Below are 26,818 nucleotides of genomic sequence, written 5' to 3'. Positions count from 1 at the left end.
TTTATTCATTCATCACCCGTAAACAACTTCTCTCCAGCGATTGAAGGTTGTTTTGGTTGCTCTCTCTCTTTCCTCCGTTTCGATCTTCCTCCGTCTCATCGTTCCCGATTCTAGGGTTTTCGCTCCGATAACGATTCCTTCTATTCAATTTGGGGCAGAGCGCTAGGGTTTTTGCGCTGCCAGATCCGTTTTCGGATTTCCAGTTTCTTGATTCTGAGTCCTTTCGTCAGAAATTCACCATGTTTTGGCGCATGGCTGGTTTGTCCACGGCGTCTCCGGTGAGTTCCGCACTCTCATTCTTCGTTTCTTCGCATAAGCTTCGCGGACACTGATTCTTGTGTATTGGGGGTGGTTTTGGATGTTTTCTTGATGCGGTGTTTGCTTGGATTTGATTTTTCGGTTTGTTTCTTGGGAAAGTGTGACGATACGGAGGGTTATTGTGTCTTTAATTTAATATTCGGTGATCTTAGTGTCGTTTTTTTTTTTTTTATCAAATTTGTTTAATCTAGAATTGGATACTGTGAGTAATTGAATTGGCGCGTGTAACTCTGTGCCTGATTATGCAGCGTTGCGTTTTGATGTTTTGGCCAGTTTTTAGTTACTGTCACATCAGGTGGAGGACACTGAGGTAGCCTCGGCATTTGAGAATTTTGAAAATCTTGGTATAGTAATGAACTGATGAGAGTATGGGATTGTTGTTGGCTGAGATTTCCTTTGAATGATTGTGAAAGTGTTATATCAAGATCAATAGTAGGGACTGAGGAGTGTGTGAATGATCACTGGAGTAGTGTGGAGGGATTAGGATTCCTGTTGTTTGTGGATAGATGAATGAAACTAATGTTTACTGTTTTTCACACGATCCATGTTGGTCACAATTTTCAGTTATGTTAAAATAGCTCAGATGAGGAGCTGCCATTTATTGTCGTCTTTGATTTTAGCAATGATCCATATATCTTTTTTCCGGTCTAAACAACTGTGTTGCTTAGTCTACACACTTATATCTTTATGACTGTAACAATCTGTATATCTTTAATGATCACTGGAGTAGTGTGGAGGGATTAGGATTCTTGTCGTTTGTGGATAGATGAATGAAACTAATGTTTTCTGTTTTTCACGCCATCCGTGTTGGCCACAATTTTCAGTTATGTTAAAATAGAGTAAAGATGAGGAGCTGCCATTTATTGTTGTTGTTGGCATCTTTGATTTAGCAACGATCTGTATATCTTTTTCCCGGTCTAAACATTTAATGTTGCTTAGCCTACACAGTTATATCTTTATATCTTTAACGATCTGTAGATCTTTAATGATCACTGGAGTAGTGTGGAGGGATTAGGATTGTTGTTGTTTGTGGATAGATGGATGAAACTAATGTTTACTGTTTTTCACATGATCCATGTTGGTCACAATTCTCAGTTACATTAAAATAAAGATGAGGAGCTGCCATTTATTGTTGTTGTTGACATGTCTTTGATTTTAGCAATGATCTGTATATCCTTTTCTCGGTCTAAACATTAACTGTGTTTCTCAGTTTATGTAGTTATATTTTTAATGATCTGTATGTCTTTAATGATCACTGGAGTAGTGTGGAGGGATTAGGATTGTTGTCGTTTGTGGATAGATGAATGAAACTAATGTTTACTGTTTTTTACACAATCCGTATTGGTCACAATTTTCAGTTATGTTAAAATAGGGTAAAGATGAGGAGCTGCCATTTATTGTCGTCGTTGATGTCTTTTGATTTGAGCAATGATCTGTATATCTTTTTTCCGATCCTAACATTTAATAACTGTGTTGCTCAGTCTACACAGTTATATGGTGTATTTAGTTGGAGAGAAATGCCTAGACTTTTAATGGTGTTCATTTCTCCTTACTTTTTGTGAAATAGGATTGTGTTCTTGGCCTTGGTTTGGTTTTATTTGCATTGTTGCTAGAAATATTTTTTTTTTCCATCATTGATATGGCAAGAATTTGGAGGGCTTTGTTTTAGTCACTTCCTTATTGTCCACTATAATTTCTTAGAAGGCATTGGGCCACAACTCACAAGTACCTCATACATCTGTAACATTTTCTTTGATATTCCTGATGTCATCTTTTCATGATTACATTTATTGTCTGTTTCTTTGGGGGACTAGAATAGGTTAGTTTAATTTAATTTTTAAAATGATATGTAGATACGTATTGGTATAGCGATTTTACTGTTTATTTGGTGTATTATATTGCAGGTGGAAACCATTTTGGATAAGGAGAATTTTACTTTGGATGAACTACTTGATGAGGATGAAATTATTCAGGAATGCAAAGCTCTTAACAGTCGCCTTATAAATTTGTAATGCTCTTTTTCTCTGCTATTACAAATGTGTTTCTCATTTGAAATTATTATGGCTTAATATTATTGTTTAGAGGTGAGGATAAGATTATGAGGTGGCATGCTTGAAATCACTGAAGCGAGCCATACTTTGTCTTCTAACAAGTTGGACTTTTGCCTTTATGTTCTAATTAATAAGATTAGGAAACAAAGTATTGGTTTCAGTTTCCATTTTATTGACTAGGGAGTTCTCCTAATTTGATTTTTGGTAATCGGATTCAGAACTTGAAAATTGGTCAGCTTGGTTGTGATAATGAATAGGGAATTAGGGATATTAGGGAAAACCCAAGTCCCACATTGGTTAGAGATAAGGCCAATATAGAGTATATAAGGGGGGTAACCTTCACAGTGCTGGGCGTGAGGGGGTGTATTGGGAAAAACCCAAGTCCTTCATGGGCTAGAGATAAGGCAAATATAGAGTATATAACTGGGGGACAACCCTCACCCTTTAAGCTAGCTTTTGGTGTTGAGTTAGGCCCAAACCCACATTCTAAGAATGGATAATTCTCATTTTGCATGTCTTAATTGTAACTATTGTGAAATGTGAAATAACTAACGATTGACATACTACTCATTTACATTACTTGCCTTTATCTAAAAGTCAATCTGGTTCAGGAGTCAGGAGAGGGAACAAAGGATGAAGAGGTTCTTCTTATATTGTAACTCATATTAATGTTAAAAAGGGTGGCCCAGTGCATGAGGCTCATAGTAAACTTATGTTAATTGCTATTTGTTATTTTTGAAAGGAAAAGAATTTCATTACAAATAAAAGATTGGAAATACAATTTTATTAAAAAATAGTCTTTTGGTTACCTGCATTTAAACATAATAATAATAATAATATAAAAAGTATAGCGATGAAATTATAGGGCTTTAGGTATTGATTTTAGTGTAGTTTTGGAAAGTTGTCTATATTTGATGAACTCTGGAGTTTCTTTTTCTACTGCAAGCCTTTTAAATTATAGATTCCTTTGACTTGGATAAGTTGTGTTTGGGATAAATTGTTCCCTTTTTTGTTCTTTTTAACTGTTGTCTTTCATTATTGTGTGATTGGCCGACCACAACACACTTTTAATTTCTTTTGCACTTAATGAAATTTTATGTTGTCTGTTGCAGTTTGTCTGGAAGAGCACAGGTGGAACAATTGATACGTTACATTATTGAAGAAGCTCCTGAGGATGCTGAAAAGAAGCGATCTTTTAAGTTGGTTGCTCAAATTGGAGATTTTGATTAAGTTCCTGTTAGCTGGATATTTGCAGTGATATCTTATTGCTATTAATTTGTAACAGGTTTCCTTTTATTGCATGCGAGATATTTACCTGTGAAGTTGATATCATACTCAAAACTATTATAGAGGATGAGGAAGTAAGACATCAAAAACTCTTGAACCCTTATTTGTTGGTAATATTTAAGGAGTGCTGACCTTATTCCTTCTTGGCAGTTGATCAATTTGTTGTTCTCCTTTTTGGATCTAAATCACTCCCATAGTAACCTACTAGCTGGATATTTTAGCAAGGTACTGATTTATTGAAATTTGAAGCTTACTGCATGTTTATTTAGGCTATAAAATTGCTTTTGTTGTGGGCAGTGTCGAGCTTGCCCAGAAATTAGCCTGCTAAGTGCTAACTCGATTTAACTTTTGCTCTCTGACTCCAAAATTATTTGACTTAAAAACAAACCTGCTTGAGTTGACCACCAATCCTTTCCCTTTGAGATTAGAACTTAGGATTCTGTTTAATTTTCTTTTCCCTTTTAAGTTTTAAAGTTCCTTTTACAAATAATCTTGGCCATTGTACTTATTAAGTTCTTATGCTGCTAGGTAGTTGTATGCCTGTTGTTACGTAAGACAGTTCCTTTCATGCAATATGTTCAAGTAAGTTGAAAACTTCTTAATTATTTTATTTAGAAACATCTTTCTTGCCTTACTGTATCAATATCACATTGAACTGTTCAGTGCAAATGATTATTGCAGAACTGATGCTAGAATGTAGGGTTTTAATGAATTTTCCAGTAGCTTCATTTTTGAATTATTAAGAATTTAAGATTTTTAGTGCATTAAATGATTGGCCAACTAAAAGCAAGAGTAGTACTGTTAAAATTGCAATTAAATCTTGAATTTTGTGGATGATCAGTATGCCCAATAAGCAAAGAAGGGTAATGAATTGAAGTTTCTAAAATAATATTAGCCTTAGCAATACATTAAGGCACTGTGAAAAACCAGAAGTGTGTTCTTTATTATTCATTTGTATTGGAAAAAATGTTGGTGCTTCTTTTTAGAGTGGTGCGTATTTGATTTTGAGTGCAAGTGCTGTCAGTGTGTAGTTAGTGCATATGGCATGTCTTGGAAGAAGGCACTGGCTAGCAGTGAAATGGATTCTGTGGTTCTTGAGGTGTATCTCCAATGTTGGTTGGTGGTACTATTTGGACTATTATTTTGCAATTGATTTGGATAGGTCATCTCTGGCTTGTTATCTATTTAATCTTATAGTTGTGCTGTTAGTTTGTGATAGAACACCAATTGACATCAATAATAAAATATAATATTGAACACTAAAATCGCGCAATACAGCAATACACTTGCTGTCCCAGAGACAAAAAGCCCCTATTATATAAATATGGCTATACACTTGCTGTCCCAGAGACAGAAGTCTCCTACAGGGAGTATTCTCTGTCCGCAAACTTAAAATAACTTCACACACCTGATTACACAACCTACTATCAGATTTATACTCCTAATACATAACTACTGGAAGTTATTTTCTACACAACTGCCATCCTGCAGTTTCTAAAACAAAATTAACTACTAGCATTTATTTTCTACACGTAACTGTCATCTTTGAGTTTCTAACCCACAACTGATTTCTAGCAGTTATTTTCTACACATGTCTGTCCCTGATTATCAGTTCCTATCAGTTTGAAGGCAACCTAGCTAGATAAACTTGTATTGTCTCCAAGCGGCAATACAAGTAGGCTACTTATCTGACAGCAGTGGTATAATGAGTGAATTTTGGTGGTTTCTGAAAAAGAAAGCAGTGTTTTGTTACAACCAAGTAGATTATCACAAGAGGACCAAGCGTATTTGATATTGCTGTTTGGGATATTGTATCACAGGGGACTATTGCAGAAAGTTACACATAACTGCCATAATTGTTCCTGATTATCAGTTCCTATCAGTTTGAAGGCAACCTAGCTAGCTAAACTTGTATTGTCTCCAAGCGGCAATACAAGTAGGCTACGTTTTCTGACACCAATGGCATAATGAGTGAATTTTGGTGGTTTCTGAAAAAGAAAGCAGTGTTTTGTTATAAGCAAGTAGATTATCACAAGAGGACCAAGCACATTTGATATCGCTGTTTGGGATATTGTGTCACGGGACTATTTCAGAAAGTTACTTCTCATGAAAACCCAAAAGGTATGATGATCAAAGCTGGTCCGGTCAGCAACTTTAGGTATTGCTTGGGTTTGGTTAGAATTTGCAGAATTATTCAGTTGTGCCCTTCAAGGGAAAATAATGGAAATCCTAGTTGCTTCATTGTTGATGATGAGGATACAAGCAAATGGATTGAATAATTATAACTGGCTTTAACTTAGTTTTTGGTTTGTGACTTGACATCTGTCTGACCTGGCAAGCCAGCATTGCAATCTGACACAGAATTTTGAAGGAGCTTATGTGGTCTTGAAGAAAGGGACCTAGATGTTTGTGTGCATGTGTATAATGCAAATGTAAATTCAGTATTAGGTTAGGTCTGGAGTGTGTTGGGAAATTTCGTTTATGATGGGTGTTTTGTATTGAGATTAGGGTTTGAGTGTTGGGTGGCTACAAACACATTTGTAATCTTAGGTAATTTTCTTTGTTTTGCTTGGCCATTGCTTCATTGTAAGTTTAACCAGATTATATTAAATGTCTTTTTCTCTTATTCTCCATTGCACTTATGATAATAACTATCAGAATAGATGTTCAGCTTGTGAATTATAAAATTCCCTACAGATTTTCCCTGCTCTTGCCGTCTTTAAAATAGATCAACTACAAAACAAATGTGTGATGTGTGTATTACATGTGAATTTGAAAGATATCCTACAGAATTCTGACTCCCATCCTGTCGTGGCTTTTATATTTAGCTCAACAAAATAAAAAGGTGTGATATGTGTTGGAATTGGAAGTGTGGATATTAAAGGAAGTTACTTGATGGAACATTTTGATGAATATTTCCTAGTATTATTATATATTCTAGTAAAGGACTGAAGGGCTGCTTATTTTCATTGTTGTGTTAAGCATCCATTGGGTTGCACTTATCAGTTTGCTGATGTGTTGTCCTTATGGCTATCCAGGCTCACCAGGAAATTGTGAAGAAACTAGTTGAGTTGATTGGAATTACATCTATCATGGAGGTTGGTTTTTTGACAACATTTATTTATTTTTAAGTGCTGTACTCACCAGTTATGCTTTCTCTTTGATTTGCTGTTAGTTCAAATCTTTTTTATTACTTGTATTTATTTCTGATACATGTGCATGGGGCATAGTATTTTTAAATCTTGAAAAATCAATTACTTTCATTGTTTAGAATTTTATTTCTCTCTATATTCTGTTCTTGTGTGCGTGTTTGTATTTGTTATTTTAGTGGTAATATTTTTCTTCTAAATACCAGGTTTTGATACGCTTGATTGGTGCCGATGAACATATGTATGTAAGTCATGTGGATGCAATGCAGTGGATTGAAGATACTAATGTGCTTGAGATGATTGTGGATAAATTCAGTTCTTCAGTAAGTATCATCAGTTTTCTAAAATCTCTACTGGATTGGATGTTATTATTTCTAAATCTAAAAGTGTTACTGGATTTGGATGGATAAAAATAGAAGTTAATTTTTTTAAGTTGATGTGAATTTTTTTTTTTTTTGCACAGTAAAAATCAAAATATTATATATGAAATCCAGTACTAGGTGTACTGAAAATACAAAGATAAAAGCAATACAAATACAGTCTGCACCCCATTAGGAGAGACTGAAGGCAGCCCACCAAAGTACAAACCCATCCCCTCTAGGAAAAAACATCCTTTAGATTGGTTGACCCAAAAGTAAAGTGCATGTTGAAATCCTTCTCCACACATTTTAGCCAGGACCAGGTATGGAACAAGGCATCATCCATGACCTTTTCAGGAGTGAACGGCTGGTTCTTGAAAAGCATGGCGTTTCTATGATACCAAATGGAGAAGGACAGGGCTAACCACAGAAATTCCCATCTTTTGATTGTCCTAGCTTTGCTATTCCACTGGGTGAATTGTAAAAAGTGATTCTTTGGATCCATGGAATGAGGACCCACTCTATTAACCCATCTCATTGTCTCCCACCAAAGACTCCTAGTCTTTTCACAGTTGAACATAAGGTGATAAATCGATTCTTCTTCATGGTCACATAAAGGACAGCTATAAGAAGGCATTGTGACCTGTCTCTTTCTGAGATTGTCCCTATGTGCATGTTTATGCATATGATCAGATGGAAATATAATCCTTAAGCAACTTTTATTTGCCACTGTCATTTTCTATTAGCTTATATTGTAATAATAAATCACAGTGCCCCATTTGACTTGTATTAACTTTTTAATTATGGAGTGATGCAGTACTACCCTCATCATGCTTTTCTTCTTTTGAGGTATATTTTCTAGTTGTCAATAGCACCAAATAGTGGTGCTGTCACAGAATTGTCGTGAAGCGGCTGGAACATGCTTCAATGGTTGCGCAATAGCAGCAGGCAAAATCATGGAACTTTGTAGCCGGAGCAAGTGCTATTGGTGTGGGTTGGAAAAACATATTTTTAATCATGTAAATGTCATTTAGGGCTGTTTTATGGGGGTCAATTAGGGATTTTGCCCTCTCCTTTGAATCAGAACTGAAACCCTACTCTTTCGTTCATTTGCCTGCACTCTGTTATGAAGTATCATCCACTGGTCTCTGTGACAAGCACCCACCCTTCTCCGGCATTTCTCTGCATTTTCTGGCTAGCTGCGACAGTTGTCCATCCCCAACCTCAGTTCTCCTTAGTTTGATCATCCTGAGACCTCTGAGGCCACTTTCTGGCGAATTTGTCACTGTTTCTGGCCAATTGTGACCTTTGCTGCCTTGTCTTATTCTGTCTGTTGAATATCTTTTGGGGTTTCTAAATTAGATTTGTATGCATCATTACTAAATATTTTTTCCTTGTTTTAGAAGTCAGCAGACATAGGCTAGGCTAGGCTGTCACATAGACTAGGCTGTCACATAGACTAGGCTAGGTTGTCCTTTTCCCCTTTCTCTCTCTTATGCTTTGTACTCTATAAATTGTAAGCTGAAACATGAATATCATATGCCCTGTGAGTGAAATTTCCTTACATTTAAATTCAAGTTGGCATCAGAGCGGGTTTCGACCACCATCGTCGCCGTCGCCACCGTCCGTCGCCGCCACTGCCGTCCGCCACCTCCGGCCACCGTTTGTCGCCGCCGGTCGCCGCCTTCGGTCACCGTCCATCGCCATACTCTGGCTGTTGGAATCCCATCAGAGTTGTCTTAAACGGCGCATTTTTTTTGTTTTTGGGTCAAAAATGACTTCTTCTGGTCTTGTTTTTTCATTTTCTGGAACCCCAACCATTGCAACTGCCAAGCTCAACTGGAAAAATTATTTGTCGTGGTCTGCTTCAGTTGAGTTGTGGTTTCTTGGTCAAGGGTACCATGACCACCTAGAGAAAAACATCAATGCTGTTCCAAACGACAAGAAACCTGAATGGGAGAAGTTAGATTATCAACTATGTGCTGTTCTGTGGCAATCGGTCGAGCTAGATGTTTTGGAAATTCTTAGATCTTTCAAAACATGTCACCTTTTTTGGAAGAAGGCCCAAGAGATCTTCGCCAACGATATTCAAAGCCTATTTGATGCGACTGGGAAAGTTACAGCTCTCAAGCAATCTAACCATGACATGGTTGCACATATGGGTAAAGCTCGGGCAGCAGTAGAAGAGCTGAGAAGGTTTCTCGTGGCTGATTCGTTGGAAGAGGTGAATAAGAAACTGGACAAGTTCTACATGGTCCTTATCTTGAGGAGTCTACACAGATTTAGATCATGTACGTGATCAAGTCCTAGCTGGAGATCTAGTCTCATCGATGGATTCTCTCATTACTAGGCTTCTTCGTGTACCTCATGCGTTGAAGGATGAAAATCTCACTGATGTTGTGGAAACATCAACCATAGTGGCACCTCGTGGGAGAGGGGGAGGCCGTAACAGTAGAAGAGGCCGCAATGGAAGGAGTGGACGTCCTCAATGCACATATTGCAAGAGGATGGGTCACACTCAAGAAAATTGTTACTCTTTGCATGACTTCCCTAACAAAGTGGCACAAGTATCCAAGTCAGAAAAACCTGAGTCTAAGTTTTCTGATGAGGAATACCAAGAGTATTTGAAGCTCAAGTCCGAGAAATCCAGCAATCAAGCATCATCTTCATCAGTACCATGTTTCTCAACAGCATGTGTTTCTCAATCAATCGGAAGTCCTAGCCCTTGGATACTTGACTCAGGTGCCGTTGATGATATCTCTGGTAACAAGTCTTCCTTTTCATCTATTTCCTTTCCAAAGATTCCTCACCTTGTTACTGTAGCCAATGGGTCCAAAGTTGCGTCTCAAGGAAGTGGTCAAGTTTCATTATCTCCTTCATTGAAATTAAATTCTGTATTATTTGTTCCTCAGTGTCCATATAATAATCTAATCTCATTAAGCCAGTTGACTCGCTCATTAAATTGTTCAGTAACCTTTATTGTTGATTCCTTTGTTATTCAGGAACATGGGATGGGTCGACTGATTGGAGAAGGACGTGAATCACGAGGACTGTATTATTTAGAATCCAGCTCTCTGATATCCTGTTTTGCATCCTCAAAACCCAAACTTTTGCATGATCGTCTGGGTCACCCAAGTTTATCCAAGCTGAAAATAATGGTTCCTAGTCTTAAAAACCTTCGAGTCTTAGACTGTGAGTCTTGTCAACTAGGAAAACATGTTAGGTCATCATTTCCTCAAATTGTACAAAGATGTGATTCGGCTTTTTCTACCATTCATTCTGATATTTGGGGACCAAGTCGTGTTACATCTTTTGGTTTTCAATATTTTGTAACCTTCATTGATGAATTCTCCAGATGTACTTGGGTTTATTTAATGAAAGATAGATCTGAGCTTTTGCCCATATTTAAGTCGTTCTGCAATGAGATTGAAAATCAATTTGGAAAAACAATCAAGATTTTCAGAAGTGTTAATGCAAAAGATTATTTCTCTCATGATCTTTCCTCTTTTTTATCCTCAAAAGGTATCCTACACTAGTCCACATGTCCTCATACACCTCAACAAAATGGCATAGTTGAAAGGAAAAATCGTCACCTTCTTGAAATTGCTCATTCCCTAATGTTAAATTCTAATGTTCCTACACATCACTGGGGAGACGCAGTGCTTACTGCGTGCTTCTTAATTAATAGGATGCCTTCTTCTTCTCTTGAAAACCAAATTCCTCACTCAATTATCTTTCCTCATGACCCATTGTTTCATGTCTCTCCTAGAGTGTTTGGTTGTACTTGTTTTGTCCATGATCTTTCCCCTGGTTTAGACAAACTTTTAACTAAGTCAGTAAAATGTGTCTTTTTGGGTTATTCTCGTCTTCAAAACGGTTACAAATGCTATTCTCCAATCACAAGACGATATTATATGTCTACAGATGTAACCTTCTTTGAAGACACACCTTTCTTCTCATCCTCTGTAGATCATTCTTCTTCTCTCCAGGAAGTACTGCCAATTCCTTGTCCTCTAGGTAACTCTGACCAAAATGTCAGTGAAGTCCCATCTTCTCTACCAAATTCAATTGAAGTTGTCTCTCCATCTTTGTTTACATATCATCGCAGGACACAACCAGCTGATTCTACAGTACCTGAAGCCTCTCCTCGTGATCCTCATCCTTCTCCAACTAGTCCTCCAACCATGGATCCTGCTTCCTTACTTGTCTCTCATCACTCTGAGTCAGACTGACCCATTGCCATCATAAAAGGTACTCGATCCACTTGCAACCCTCATCCTATTTATAACTTTCTGAGTTACCATTGCTTGTCTCCTTCATATTCTTCCTTTGTTTTCTCTTTATTCTCACACCATGTTCCTTCTAATGTTCATGAGGCACTTAGTCATCCTGAATGGCGATAGGCTATGATTGATGAAATGCAGGCCCTTGAAAATAATGGTACTTGGGAACTTGTTCCTCTTCCACCTGTCAAGAAGACTGTGGGTTGTAGATGGGCCTAATGGTGAGGTCGATCGGCTTAAGGCTCGATTGGTAGCTAAAGGCTATATTTAGATTTATGGCCTTGATTATTGTGACACCTTTTCTCCTGTGGCTAAATTCACCACTGTTCGTCTGTTTCTTGCTATGGTAGCCATGAGTCATTGGCCTCTTCATCAGCTTGACATTAAGAATGCTTTTCTCCATGGTGATCTTGAGGAGGAGATTTATATGGAGCAACATCCTGGGTTTGTTGCTCAGGGGAAGTATGATCTTGTTTGTAAGCTGCGTCGATCTCTCTATGGGTTGAAGCAATCCCCTCGGGCTTGGTTTGGTAAATTCAGTCATATTGTTTCAACTTTTTGGGTTGAAATGAAGTGAGGCTGATCATTCTGTTTTTTATTGTCATTCATCCCCTAAGAAATGTGTTTATTTGATAGTATATGTTGATGATATAGTGATTACAGGGAATGATGCTACTAAAATTGTTCGGCTAAAGGAACACTTATTCAGACATTTCTAGACCAAAGACCTGGGATATTTGAAGTACTTCCTTGGTATTGAGGTGACTCAGTCAGGAGATGGTGTTGTGATCTCTTAGAGGAAGTATGCCCTTGACATTTTGGAGGAAACAAACATGCAAAATTGTAGACCTGTTGATAGTCCTATGGATCCAAATCTGAAGCTCCTGGCAAATCAGAGTGAAATGTATCCTGATCCCGAGAGATATAGAAGACTTGTGGGAAAACTCATTTATCTCTCCATTACAAGACCTGATATTTCCTTTGTCGTTGGAGTGGTGAGCCAATTTATGCAAAATCCTCGTGTTGATCATTGGAATGCTGTTATGCGTATTCTTAGATACATTAAGAGAGCTCCAGGACAAGGATTACTTATGAAGACAAAGGTAATACACAAGTATCTGGGTATTGTGATGCAGATTGGGCTGGTTGTCCTATGGATAGGAGATCCACATCCGGATATTGTGTCTCCATTGGAGGGAATGCTATCTCTTGGAAGAGCAAGAAGCAAACTGTTGTTGCCCGGTCTAGTGCAGAGGCTGAATATAGATCTATGGCCATGGTTACATGTGAACTTATGTGGATTAAACAACTACTTCAAGAATTGAGATTCTGTGAAGTTGGGCTGATGAAGTTATATTGTGATAACCAAGCCACTCTCCATATTGCTTCAAATCCAGTCTTTCATGAGAGAACCAAACACATAGAAATTGACTATCATTTCATTCGGGAGAAGTTATTGTCCAAAGAAATTGTCACTGAGTTCATTAGCTCTAATGATCAGCCAGCAGATATTTTGACTAAGTCATTGCGAGGACCTAGGATTCAGTCTATTTGTTCCAAGCTTGGTGCATATGACCTATAATAAGCTTGGTCCATATGCCCTGTGAGTGAAATTTCTTGACATTTAAATTCAAGTCTGTCCTTGCGCTTCTACCCTTAAATTGCTTTATTCTAATTGGTTAGAATAGTAGCCATCTTGCTCCCTGCTATCCTGTTTGAGGAATAACAGAATTTTATAAAAATGTTGAATCAAGTCTGAATGAAATGCTACTTAAATTACTATTACAAATATATAAAACATATGGAGATCAACAAAAGCACCTAACTAAACTATGAAAGCACACAGAAAGTATTTTGTTTGAGAGCAAGCAATCATGTAGATTAAAATTGCTAAGCATCTTTGTGATACATATAAACTGCCTCGTATATAGAATAGGATTTTTTTCATAATGTTTGTTGTTCGAGTTTGGGGCTGTTTTGTTGATTAATATCAGTGGCTTTAACAGTTGCAATGATGGAACATTTTTGGCATTGCATGCTTTATGTGGACTAGAATGCTCATGTATTAAGTATTGTATGTTGTCCGTACACTACACCTGTTATGAGTTAGGATTAATTTTATGGCTTCCAGGCTATATGCCTGAATAGTTGTATTGCACTGGTAAGCAATTTCACTTGTACTGTATTTTTTTATATTGCATACGCAAGGATATCTTTGTGTTAATTATACTGCAGTTTTCTCTAACAAGACCTCCTTAAACCCCCCTAACTTACAAAGATGAATACAAAAAGTATGTACGATGAATGGTATGAGGATAATGTATAATGTATTAACCATATCCTCTTTATTAAGCAGGCCAGCAAGTACATTCACATTGACTAAACATTCTTTTGGTGTTGCTTTTACAGGATTCTCCCGAAGTGCATGCTAATGCAGCAGAAACACTCTGTGCTATTACTCGATTTGCTCCTGCAGGGCTTTCTGCAAAAATCTCCAGCCCAAGGTAGATTTGTTCCAGGACTATTTTTTTTATGAGTGCAATCCTACATCAGTTTTCATCGCTTGAAGTTTATGCATCCTTTCCTTCTTTAACATTTTTTATCATCTATTTGCAGCTTTATAGGAAGATTATTCTGTCATGCTCTTGAAGTCTCTCGGCCAAAATCTGTTCTCGTTAACTCTCTATCTGTATGCATATCTTTGCTAGACCCCAAGAGCCATACTTTTGGCGCTTATTATACATATAACCGCCAAATGACTAATGGATCTACTGTGGCTGCAAATCCTGAGACTGTTGAAGGCATGCTAGATAGCCTAGGTAAGACTTCTTCCGTCCACTTTGGCCTTCTAATAACCTGTTTCTTCTAGGTCTCAGTCACGTTGTTAGTGTTATAATGTTGAGCTCTATATGATTTTCTTAATTAGCCACCATGGCAAATGGTAGTGTGCCAGATCTCAGCCAAACTGCTACTGAAATGCCATAGTGCAGAGCCTTTCTCATGGATGGCATCTGGGCTCATAGTGGCATGGGGTTATGGTGCTGTCTGATGAATGCCTCTGAAATTGCAGAGGCTAATGTGGTACCCATGTTTTGGATTATATTGGAGTTTTTAGTAATTCTATCACTAAATAAAATTTCAAAGAAACCATTGAATGAAACAAAATGCCTAATTAGTCAAATGTTCCCAATGGTAAATTATGGATCATAGGTCATAGCTTCAAGCTTCCATTTTGTGTATTTGCTACTTAGACCATCTTTGCAATATAATATGCCTTCTAGGGTGAGTTGACTCTAATATGATGACAATGGTTGATTATGGACAAATTTCTGAATGGTTTGAAAGTATGTTTTGCAGAGAAGAAAAATGCACTCTTTCAAGCACACTCTTATTAATTGAAATTTATTTGAAATCACAAACTTTTGTGGGTCCTACATCGTTATTTAATGAACATCCAATGATTTTTTTTAATTTTCAACTAATTTTAGCCCAATAGAAGAGAGTATATTAGGAGTGTGTTCCTAGTACTCTTCTTGGGGGGCGAAATAGTTTGTCTAAATACATGAACCAAAAGGCCATTTAACTTCCATTTCCAATTGATGTTACATTACATCGTGACGCCATGTGTGTCTGAATGTACATTCTTTTTTCTTTATTTTGTAGTTTTATTGTGACTGGTTCTAAAGGAGAAAAAAATGCCTGATCTAGCTCTTACTCTGCAGGTGATTTACTCAAGCTCTTAGATGTTTCTTCTGCTGAAAATCTCTTGCTAACTACTTTTGGCAAGTTACAACCACCTCTTGGTAAACATCGTTTAAAGGTAAACTAATTATTTGAAATTGTTGCATTTGTCTTTTTGATTTGAGTCTGTTGGAAATTGGTAGGTGAGTTTTGAACATTTGGGTGGCTTTTGTTTCAAGGTGTTGAGCAAGATTGCTGGGAATGTGGACATGGGAATATCACATTACCATGTTTGGTATAAGTTTTGTAAAAACCTTCCTAGGAATGGTTGATTTCCAGGAATGTAAAATACTCTCAATTATCTTGCTTCTTATTCCCACGGAGAATGGTGAGCATATTGGATTCCCATGGGAATGGAAGTTATTTTCTACAAAACTACCTATTCCCACTTCATTCTTCCACATTTCTTTTTCTACTTTTATTTTTTAATTAAATAATGTTTTTTCTGAAATTACTATTGTCAAACAAACATGTTCGTGGGAATAATATTCCTGGGAATTTGAGTCCCAAGAATAAAATTTCATACCTTGAAACAAACACCCCCTTGCATGGTTTGCTTATTGCAATACCATCAATGGTCAGAGGTTCGAGACTAGACAGTCCCTTCATAACCAAAACACCTCCTTGCTGTAATGATTCGTTTTACAAGTATTTGTCTTTTTAATGTTTGGTGTTCATGATATTTGAAGATGTTGAGAAGTGATATTGCAGCTTTGCCATAATATTAACTGAACATATATTCTTTCAGATTGTAGAGTTCATATCAGTTTTAGTAACTGTTGGCGGTGAAGCTGCTGAGAGGAAATTGATTGATCTTGGAGCTGTACAAAGAATTATTCACTTGTTCTTTGAGTAAGTTTAGCGATTCTGTTATCTTGTGCCATGTCATTTGATCTCATGCATTGCTACAATGTTTGAATGTGGTAGGTACCCATACAATAACTTTTTGCATCACCTCGTGGAAAACATTATAATGTCTTGCTTGGAGAGTAAGAATTCTTCTCTTCTGGAACACCTTCTCCGTGATTGTGATTTTGTTGGGAAAATTATTCAAGCAGAAAAGCTATTCACGTTAGAAGCTGATACAAACAAGGTACATGATCTCCCCCCCACTCCTCAAAATTGTATTGCAAAAAATGTTTTGTTTTGTTATCTATGTTTTGATTCAACTATTTAATGAAAAATAAAAAATCTTTTGGGATGAATTAATATTTTAACTTTTCAATTTGTCTTTGCAAATATTCATGCAGCCAACAATACCTGCTGAAGGTAAATCAGCACCCAGGATAGGATGCATTGGACACATAACCCGTATATCTAACAAACTTATCCAGTTAGGGAATAACAACAGTGTGATTCAGGAACATTTGCAGGTCTGTTACTATGTCTCCAGCAAGTTGTGGTAGGACTTTTGAGTGTGTAAACTTATATTGTTAGTATCTGGTATCTGTTGATCGATTCTCTTTCTTTTCCTAGTAAGTAATTGTCAGACGTTTTAACATGTTCTTGCACAAAATGAATGTTAAACATTAACTTCATAATCTTGAAGCTCATTTTCAAACTTCTTAAATTGACAGGGAAATAGTGACTGGACAGATTGGTACTTGAGTGTTTTATCAAATCGCAATGCTGTGGAAAATGTCTATCAATGGTCGTGTGGGTATGTTGCATTTCTTAACTGGCATTGTCTTGTTCTATCCCCTGGTTGATCTGCATATCCAATATCAGAATGAGCTTAAAAATTAAGATTTGCTGTTTCGTTGAATGACATCATGCTTTTAGAGTCCTGGATAGAATCTTTGGAGGTTTCACTCCATATTGAAATCCTATTCTCTTTTCTTGAGCCATAAACTTAAAGACTATTAGAACCATCGGAGTATAATATACCTTCCTTGATCAAGAAAAATGTTTCCATTAGAGGCAAAGACCATTGTTCACTGAACCAAGAGAACATCAAGCTCCAGAATATATAAAAGTGGTGTAACAGAGAGGTGCATAAATTTTCAAGAAAATTTTGTATTTTTTTGTTAAGATTGTCTTTTGGACATCTTTATAGATTTCTTTCAAATTTTTGTAATGAAATTTTTTGTCATGCAGAGGCATTACTGAAATATTGAGCTGATGTTCATTTTGAATTTTATGTCTTGTTCTTTAGTTTTGTTTGTAGAATGATCCTTCATCTTGTACTTCTGTAATATCTAAAATAATATTGAAACTGCAGAATGCTGTATTCCATCTTACTGAAACAAAATTGAGTAAATTGATGCAATAGGCTTTGGAATCATGATGCATAAATAAGATAGGTTTAACTATAATTGTATATTGATTATATTGGGATATTTTAATTTTGTGATGATAGAATTACAACAGTCTTATCCCACTAGGTAGTAATGATGATAGAATTAAAGTCCAATTTTAAGATAATTGTAAAATAACTGTAAAAAGCCTTCTATGAGTAGATATTGCCTAGTCCCTTTTCAAAATCCCTTTTCTTGTGCAACTTTACTGACTTAAAGTGAAACCAGTGCCAAAGTCAACCCATCAACCATGCAAGACAGCAGAATTAGATAGATGTGTTGTACTCGTGCTGATTTGTCGTGTGATGAAATGCAAGCTTGGAGCTGAGCTTGAGCACAATCTTTTCTGTTATTGAATATTTTCTTATTATTGTTGGGACTTGGGATTGAGCATCATATTTTTCTTTTTGTAGCTTCAATGTAGGTCATATCATGTGGTTTTGTTGTGTATTTCCTTAGAGACTCTTTTGATGATTTTAAATTAATTGATTGTTACAGGAGACCAACAGCGTTGCATGACAGAAATAGGGATAGTGACGAGGATGATTATCAAGATCGGGACTATGATGTTGCTACATTAGCAAATAATTTGAGTCAGGCCTTCCGTTATGGCATTTACAATAATGAAGACATTGAAGAGGTACATTCATTTCCAGGGACTACCTGTGTCTACAATCAAATTTGCATTTTGTAGTGTCATTTTTATAGCTCTGAACAGAAGAACAGAAATATCTGGAATTTTTCTGAGATTGATGAAGGAGTATTTATCAACCTCATTTGGAATCACTTTGTGATTTCATGTTAATTTCTGCCCACAAAGGCTCCTAAAGTTGTTTTCTTCATAATGGCCAGAAGTATATGAAATACCTAGAAAGATGATTTCTATGGTGTTATATATCAGAAGATTTAACTGCGAATGGAATGGGCACAGTCTGGCTTTAAAAAAACTAAAAAAAAAGCAATATCTGAAAACTTTTATGTTAGGTCATAAAGGCAGTCTAAGCCTACAACTCTATGAGAAAGTCAAATCTTTCCCATTCTATTCAAATCAGACCAGAGTGAAATGCACATAGCTTTGCCAGAGTTTTTTTGGATTTGCTTGATTTTCCGATGTTATTATAGAATACTTGTCTACAGTTAATAGTTGGTTCTCAAATTATGCACATCAGCTGATCCTTTTTTGCGTAATTACTCATATGAATTTTACAAATGTCCTATTTGTTCTTTATTATGCATACTTGGTGATTGTGTTGACTGTTATTTATGTCATCATTCATGGCTTTTTTTTTTTTTTAATTATAGAAAGATAAATTCCTGATGGCTGATGTCATTCTTACGTGGTGTTATGATATTCTCAGGTTCATGGCTCTCTTGAACGAGATGATGAGGTATGATGTTTTCCTCGTAAATGTTAATCTCTAGTACTGGAATTGAGGTGAAATGAATATATAATTGAATATGTGGAGCATAAATAGTTATCATTATTCATTTGGAAAAAAAGGTAGAGATGAGAGAGAAACACAAAGTGGGTAAGAGAGCGAAACAAAGAATGGGTGAGATAGAGTTCCCGTCTCAACTACACTGGGAATGGGTAAGTCAACATGATGCAATGACAGTGGTGGCACGATGAGGGGAGGGAAGGAGTAGAAACTGGAGGGACGCATCAGATGTTTCTTCTTTCTACTTCACACTTTTTCTGGAAGACACGGGGGAAAATGATTTGTGGTTTGAGTTCAAGAAATGGGGTGATGTTAAGGAGGTATTCATCGCAAAAAACATAAATAGGAGCGATCGGAGATACGGTTTTGTGCGCTTCATATGGGTCGATGACGTTAAGAAACACGAGAGACAATTGGATAACTTGATCCTTGGCGGATTGAACTACATGCGAATCTCCTGAAACATGTAAGGGAGTGGAAGCTGATAGAGAAAATCAACAAGATCAGCACAAGAATGGGCCAATTAGGGAGAACCTAGTTGAGAGAGAAAAAGACAAAGGTAGAGAGAGAACATAACAAACAACCTTGTATGGAGGAGCACAAAAACAACATCCCCAACGATAGCCAGTACATGTTTCACACGTGAAAGTGGTGGTGATAGGCAGCAATACTATGGTGAAGAGGTGGTTATCGAGATATGCACAGACAATGAGAACGACTTCCTACTCGTCAATTAGCTAGCTATATCCATGGAACAAAGGACATGGTTCAGCAACGCCTGGGCCTAGGTAGGTAGAATGAGGAATTTGGCGGCGTTTGATAGACTAGAAGAACTCATGTGGGATGGAGGCACAAATATTAAGCCAAAGAACCTTGATGATGACATGGTGTTACTCGTGGGCCTCACTGATACCAGAGCAGAAGAAATATGTAGGGAAGAAGTTGAAAACGGACTGTCTATGTTCCATACATTGGAGAAATGGAGCCCAAGCCTTAGAGGCATGACTTTAGGTTGGTTTGGATTCTTTGCTGGGGAATCCCATTACACGCATGAGATTTGGAGAACATTAAGAAGATTGTGAGGGGGGTTGGTGAAATGTTGGATATTGATGATGATGTGGAAGACCTTCAACGCTTGGATAGAGCACGAGTGCCCGACAAAACGTCATGACACCCCAAAATCAATCACACTATAAAGCAGCAGGGGGAGCCTGATAGGGTCCTCAGAGGAAATATTTTCCAATGAGAGCAAAGTGTGGTTGGCCTTGTCGTCGGAGAACACATTGTCTGACGGCGAATTTCCGGCAATAGCTAGGCTAGTGGATGAAGAAGGAGGTGAGCAAAACAGAAGTGTTGGGGAGCTGCAATTGTTCGCTGGTCAATCTATCACGTTAGGACCTTTGGTTAATAACCAGGACGACCTACCCAGGTGCGACATGATGGTGATGATTAGTGTATTAAGTAAGTTTTACTTTGTGATTTAGTTAGAGCTACTGTTATTTTGTTGGAACAATTATGATTTGGTTAGAACAATTGTGATTTTGTAATTTTTGTTATTCTGTTAGAAGCTGTTATTTTTGTTAGAGCAATAACTAACTTTGGTTAGTTAACTGCCTTAGTGAGGTTATGTGTAACCATATGTTTTCTATATAAATAGAGAAGCATAATCAATTTGTAACTGCCCTTTTCGTTCTGAATCAATAATAATATCTTCCATCTTTCTTCTTTTTCTCTCAAACTCTATGATGGTATCCAGAGCTTGAGGTCTATCCATGGCGACAAATCAGAATTTCGCTTTTGTGACTCCTTCTGGTGTACATGATAGAAGGTCTACCTCTAGTGCAGTGATTTGCTTTAGTCCTAATTTGGTCTCGTGGTGGTCCAAGAAACAACATATTGTGGCTAGATCTTCCACTGAAGCTGAATACAGAAGCTTGGCTCAAGCCACGACTGAGGTTTCATGGATTCAAACTCTTTTAACAGAGTTGTCTGTTCCTTTTCAGACCCCAGAGATTTACTGTGACAACCAAAGTGCAGTAGCTATCACTCATAATCCAGTTCTTCATTTCCGGACTAAGCACATGGAAATTGACATCTTTTTTGTTAGGGAGAAAGTCTTGGCTAAAGAGCTCAAAGTGTATCATATTCTTGCTATAGATCAATGGGTTGATGCCCTCGCTAAGCCTCTATCACCAACTCGATTTCTCTTTCTTAGGTCCAAACTCATTGTAGTTGAGTTCATTTCTTATTCTCCACCCCATTGAGTTTGGGGGGGGGGGGGGGGTATTAGTGTATCAGGTAAGTTTTACTTTGTCATTCAGTTAGAGCAGCTGTTATTTTGTTAGAACAGTTATGATTCAGTTAGAACTACTGTAATTTTGTTATTTCTATTATTTTGTTAGAGCAGTAACTAACTTTGGTTAGTTAACTGCCTTAGTCAGGTTATGTGTAACCATATATGTTTTCTCTATAAATAGAGAAACAGAATTAGTTTGTAATTAACCTTTTCATTCTGGATGTGCCTTGTGTGGGGAGAAAATTCACCTGATATAGACCACAACCAAAGGCAGATTGGACAGAATTCTTGTATCCACAAAATGGCTTGCCAAATGGCAAGGAAGCACCTTGTTTATCATGCATCGTGATTTCTGAAGCCTGTTGAGATCCACATTTTCTGATTGGGGCTTGAGCCATTTCGGGTTTTGGATTGCTGGTTTGAGGATAAATCTTTCAGGAAGGTAATCTGTGACTGCTAGACAACGAACTCTATAAATTGTTGGGGCGGTTTTGTGTTAAAAAGAAAAGATCAAGGGATTAAAGTAGAGGTTAAAAGCATGGATTAAGACTTAGTTTTGCGATATTCTGCAAAAATTAAGACTAGAGTTGGAGTTGAACAAGCTGGAAAATGAAGGGGATGACAGACAACTGAATGAACAAGAAATAAAATTGCGAAGCAGCACACTTAAATGAATCCATCTTGAGGCAAAAGACTAGGACTAGATGGATCAAGGAAGGATTCTCGGTTATTCCACTTGATTGTATTTTGGAAACGTAGATTCAATATGTTTAAAGGAGTGCTTGTTGATGAGTGCTGGATAAAAGAGTCATGCAGGGTCAAAGAGGAAATTAGACAGTTTTTCAAGAGGAGATTTGAGGAGATTGAGTGGGAGAGGCCTAGACTAGATGGGGTCAGATTTCAGTCCATTGGCTAGTATGATAATGACCTCTTGGTGGCGCACTTTGAAAAGAGAGAAGTGAGTGATGCCGTGTGGGATTGTGGTAGTGCGTAGAACCCTGGACTAGATGGAATAAATTTCAAGTTTATCAAGAAATTCTGGGATGTTATCAAAACAAATTTGCTTCGTTTTTTGGATGAATTCTATATCAATGGAGTTTTTCCAAAGGGAAGCAATGTATCATTCTTAGCTTTGGTCCCTAAGGTCATTGATCCCCGGAGCCTCAATGAATACAAACCTATTTCATTAATAGGATGCATGAATAAAATTGTGGCTAAACTGTTATCTAGAAGGTTGAAGAAGGTGGTATCGACCATTATAGATAAATGCCAAAATGCTTTCATAGAAGGTAGACATGCTACACAACGTGGTAATAGGCAATGAAGTGGTTGAAGAAGCAAAAAAGTGTAATAGAAGATGCCTTGTGTTCAAAGTTGATTATGAAAAGGAGTATGACTCAGTTAGATGGGATTTTGTACCAAATAGATTAGATGGATTGATGACTGCTTGAAATCGACTTCTATTTCCATATTGGTTAATGGGAGTCCAACAACGGAGTTCACTCCTCAAAGAGGACTCAGGCAAGGGGATCCACTAGTCCCATTCCTGTTTAATATTGTAGCAGAGAGCCTAACTAGTCTGATGAGAGAAGCCTAGGAGAAGGATTTGTTTGAAGGCTTTACAGTAGGCAGAAATGTGGAAATCAGTATACTACAGTATGCCGATGACATGATTTTCTTTGGGACCACAATGATGACAAATGTAAGAGCAATTAAGGTGATGTTGAGGACTAAAGCTAAACTTCGCCAAAAGTAGTTTTGGGACGACTGGGATGCCTGAGCAATGGATGAACAATGCCGCTAGTTATTTAAATTGTAGATTGTTGTCAGTAATCTTTTCTTATTTGGGTATCCCTATTCGGACAGACTCATGGTGTAGTGAGATATCAAATCCAATAGTCAAGAGATGTGAGAAAACTATCAAAATGGAAACATAATTATCTTTTTTTCGAGGGAAGGGAGACTTTGATAGAGTCAGTCTTGAACTTGATCTCTATTTATTTCGTTTCTTTTTTTAGGGCTCCGAAGAAGGTGGTAGATAGGTTGGTGAGGCTGAAGCGGTGGTTCTTGTGGGGAGGACATTCGGATCAGAAGAAGATTGCATGGGTGAATTGGGGAACAATCTGTCTGCCAAAGGAGAAAGGTGTCTTGGGCATTAGGGATTTGGTGAAATTCAACTATGCATTACTTGAAAAATGGCGATGGAATTTGTTTCACCACCAAGGAGAATTGTAAGCACAAGTTTTGGACTCAATATGGAGGGTGGAGGAATTTGGATATGACAAGAAGGACTAATAGGAAGTCCCTCTGGTGGCGGGACCTTAGCTTCATTTGTAATTTGACCGAGGAGGAGAGCTGGTTTAGAAGCGGGTCTAAATGGAATATTGGGTGTGGATCGAAAGTGCTGATTTGAGAAGATGGTTGGAAGGATGATGGGGTTTCGTTGATGGAGAAGTACCCAAGATTGTACCATATCTCCCAACTGCAACATTAATATATTCAGCAGATGGGGGCAATATTAGATGTAGGCTGGGAAATAGACATGGCTGGAAAATTTATGGAGGATATAGAAGGTCTGTGAGTACAACTGCAGCGACAAGACACTTGGAGTTGGGAGGGAGATCCAAGTGGGGGATATATAGTGGGGACTGCTACAGGCTGCTTGATTGGGATTCGTCATATGAGAATCAGGATGGAGTGTTTACTACACTATGGAAGTTAAAAATCCCAAGTAAAGTCTCATTCTTTGCATGGGAGATTAATCTGGGACAGATTGCCAACAAAGAGTAACTTGAGATCTAGGAATGTGGAATCAACGATGCCAGTTGTCCATTCTGTAGAAATCATGACGAGGACACATCTCATCTTTTTTTTCAGCCGCGTTAAAATCATGCCACTATGGTGGGAATCGATGTCTTAGTTAAACATTGTGGGTGTATTCCCAGAAACCGAGGGACCATTTCCTCCAACACTCATACTTCAATCTGGTGGGTATTAGGTTACAGCGATGGCAGACTTGGTGGATCTCCCTGGCATGGTGTATTTGGCATCATAGAAAAAGGATTGTTTTCTCAAATGACAGCTTCAAAGGTCACACAAATTGATGGAGGATGCTTTGTTCTTCCGCTGAACATGGCTTATATACAATAGTACACCACTTGTACTGAACTTAATATTATATATAATATAATAATACTTTTACTGATAAAAAAAAAAATTGAATATGTGGAAGTGAATGGTCAGATAAATTTTCTTGTGTAAAAGAATTTGTCTAAAGATGGAATGAGTAATTTTTGCTTGGGTGTCTTATAGTGACTTGAACTCCACCACATAAATTTCGCATATTTTTGCCGAGTACATTGATGGCTTTCATACAAATCTGCACACGTTTATCTTTTTGTTTATTTGGGGATTTCTAGTTTTGTTTAACACTTATGATGTATCTTGGGATTTTTTTGTTGAGGTTTGATTTACGATCATGATAAAACATCTGACATAATATGTATCTTGCAGGATGTCTATTTTGATGATGAATCTGCAGAAGTTGTTATATCTTCTTTGCGGTTGGGAGATGACCATGAAAGGTAAATGGTGTGCCTCTGTTGATCATACATGTGTCAATTTTCTACTTTGTATTTGAACTGTCATGCCTGGTGTCTCATGTAAAGGTCTTTATTCCAATTCTTTCAATGTATACCTTAGATTTTGCTTTGACACATGCAGTGGGTCTCTATTCACAAATTCCAACTGGTTTGCTTTCGAGGAGGGTAGAGATCGAGTAGGCAATGAACGCTCAACAGGTTCCCTTGCTTCTCCATCACCTACTGCTGATGAGGTTTTTGTAAAAGCCAGTGGGGATGATGTTATTGCTGGTGAAGATGAGGAGTTAGCTGACACTGCAACATCTCCAGAAGCAGGACTAAAATTAGAACATGGTGGGACCGATAAACCAGTTGAGTGGGTTGAATGGAGGGAATCTTCAGATGCCAATGACCCTTCTGATGTTCTTCCCAACGGAGTACTTGAGATAGAACCTGGGAGCAATAATCCTGGTGTAGCTGAATCATCATCTCCATCATCCAGTGTTGCATTAACAAAGGATGAGCAGATAGCTACTGATGAGCCATCAGCATCTCTCAATGACTCAAGCATTGAAACCTCTGACAGAAACAAGGACAAAACTGAGCCAACTCAAGGAGTTGAAACTCCAAGCACACGTGCATCTGCCACTTCTGTGGATGACCCAGTCACCGAGGTTGGAGGAGACCGTAACAAGGACACAACTGACAACAAAAAAGCTGTGGATAGGCCTGTCACTGCGGTGGAAGGAGACAGTAACAAGGACACAACTAACAACAAAAAAACAGTGGATGAGTCAGTCACTGTGGTTGGAGGAGACAGTAACAAGGATACAACTGACAATAAAAAAGCTGTGGATGGGTCAGCCACTGAGGTTGGAGGGAACAGTAACAAGGACACAACTGACAACAAAAAAGAAGTCGAGCATGAGTAGGATAATGTAAATTATTGTGTACTGGCTTGGGTGGCTAATCATGCAACATTAATCAGGTGGGAAGATACATCCTGGAATTTGGCAGGGCAAGAGCATTTAGGACCTCTCTGCCCACTGTATGTTTTTTTAATAGGGGTATTGAATTTTTATTCCCACCAACTTCTGAAGCTAGAAATTCAATGTTTGATGAGGCTTTAGCTCATGCATTAGGTGCTACTGAATTCTTCACCTGTTCATATCAATTGTTTAGCTTTTGCCCATTTAGGTGCTACTAAATTTTCACCCTCTTCAACTTTAACTGTTCGTATAAAAATACGTCTCCCCGTTCCGAGTGTGTTGGTATGTGAAGATGAGTTCCTTGATTGACTTGTTCAATTGCTCAAAAGTAACCTTGTATGATGATTTTTATAGGAAGTGGTTGAACTCAGGTTCAGGTCACGTGGGTCTTTAGCATTGCAAAGCTCCATGGTTGCTTATAAGGACTTGCATTTCATAAAGCATACTGAAAAGTGAGAAAAGGCCAAAAATTGGTGGGAAGGGGAGGGACGTTTCTGTAATTACGAGTTTTCGGATGAACAATATTCGTTACATTGTTACATACTTTGAACCTTTGGGTTCTGAAACTTGTATTGACTTGTTCCAGTATATTGTACAAGTTCCCTTCCAAATCACCCTAGTTGGTTTTAGACTTACATTGGATTGCTATGCATTGTCATTTTGTGGGTTTACAAGAGGGGATTAATGTGCTGGTAAGTATTTCTCGATTTTGTTTATATTCAATTATTGATACCCATTTGGTGACTTTTGACTGTAAGAATGAATAATAAATTCGAAAGAAATAAATTATATATTGAGAGCAGTTTTTTCTTCAATTTTGGTATAATTATTACTCAATCAACATGAAGTATTGTCAATGCGGAGTGTAAAATTGTAAGTTTATTAATTTTTATAAAATTATTTAAAAATTCATTAACAAATATTTATGATTGAATGATCCTATAAAATTATTTTTCATGTATTACATTAAACTCTTAAACTTTGTCTTTGTGAAACCCGAAGAACAAAGATTAACTACAAGTCATGTT

At 37.4% G+C, this 26,818-nt stretch overlaps 1 protein-coding gene across 4 annotated transcripts; it reads left to right on the top strand.

Annotated features, from left to right (window-relative positions):
* Positions 1 to 26,592, top strand: LOC114388362 (serine/threonine-protein phosphatase 6 regulatory subunit 3-like). 4 transcript variants are annotated; one of them, XM_028348795.1, is made up of 19 exons: positions 1 to 278; positions 2,223 to 2,326; positions 3,482 to 3,568; positions 3,655 to 3,730; positions 3,807 to 3,881; positions 4,185 to 4,238; positions 6,695 to 6,754; positions 7,012 to 7,128; positions 13,857 to 13,951; positions 14,064 to 14,266; positions 15,170 to 15,267; positions 15,937 to 16,040; positions 16,116 to 16,281; positions 16,439 to 16,561; positions 16,766 to 16,848; positions 17,984 to 18,125; positions 18,844 to 18,873; positions 24,734 to 24,804; positions 24,944 to 26,592. In XM_028348795.1, exons 1-19 carry the CDS (start codon positions 240 to 242, stop codon positions 25,731 to 25,733), a joined length of 2,517 nt encoding a protein of 838 aa, XP_028204596.1. In that variant the 5' UTR covers positions 1 to 239; the 3' UTR covers positions 25,734 to 26,592. The 4 variants fall into 4 exon arrangements, with proteins under 4 accessions (XP_028204596.1, XP_028204597.1, XP_028204598.1 ...); XM_028348796.1 differs by lacking the exon at positions 4,185 to 4,238; XM_028348797.1 differs by lacking the exons at positions 1 to 278; positions 2,223 to 2,326; positions 3,482 to 3,568; positions 3,655 to 3,730 and having other exon boundaries at positions 3,863 to 3,881; positions 4,189 to 4,238.
* Positions 26,593 to 26,818: the final 226 nt, after the last annotated feature.

Source organism: Glycine soja, chromosome 15 (genome assembly GCF_004193775.1).
Source record: "Glycine soja cultivar W05 chromosome 15, ASM419377v2, whole genome shotgun sequence".
Classification (NCBI taxonomy): Eukaryota; Viridiplantae; Streptophyta; class Magnoliopsida; order Fabales; family Fabaceae; genus Glycine; species Glycine soja.
Note: the sequence above shows the minus strand (reverse complement) of the source record. Positions and strands in the feature narration are given on the sequence as shown.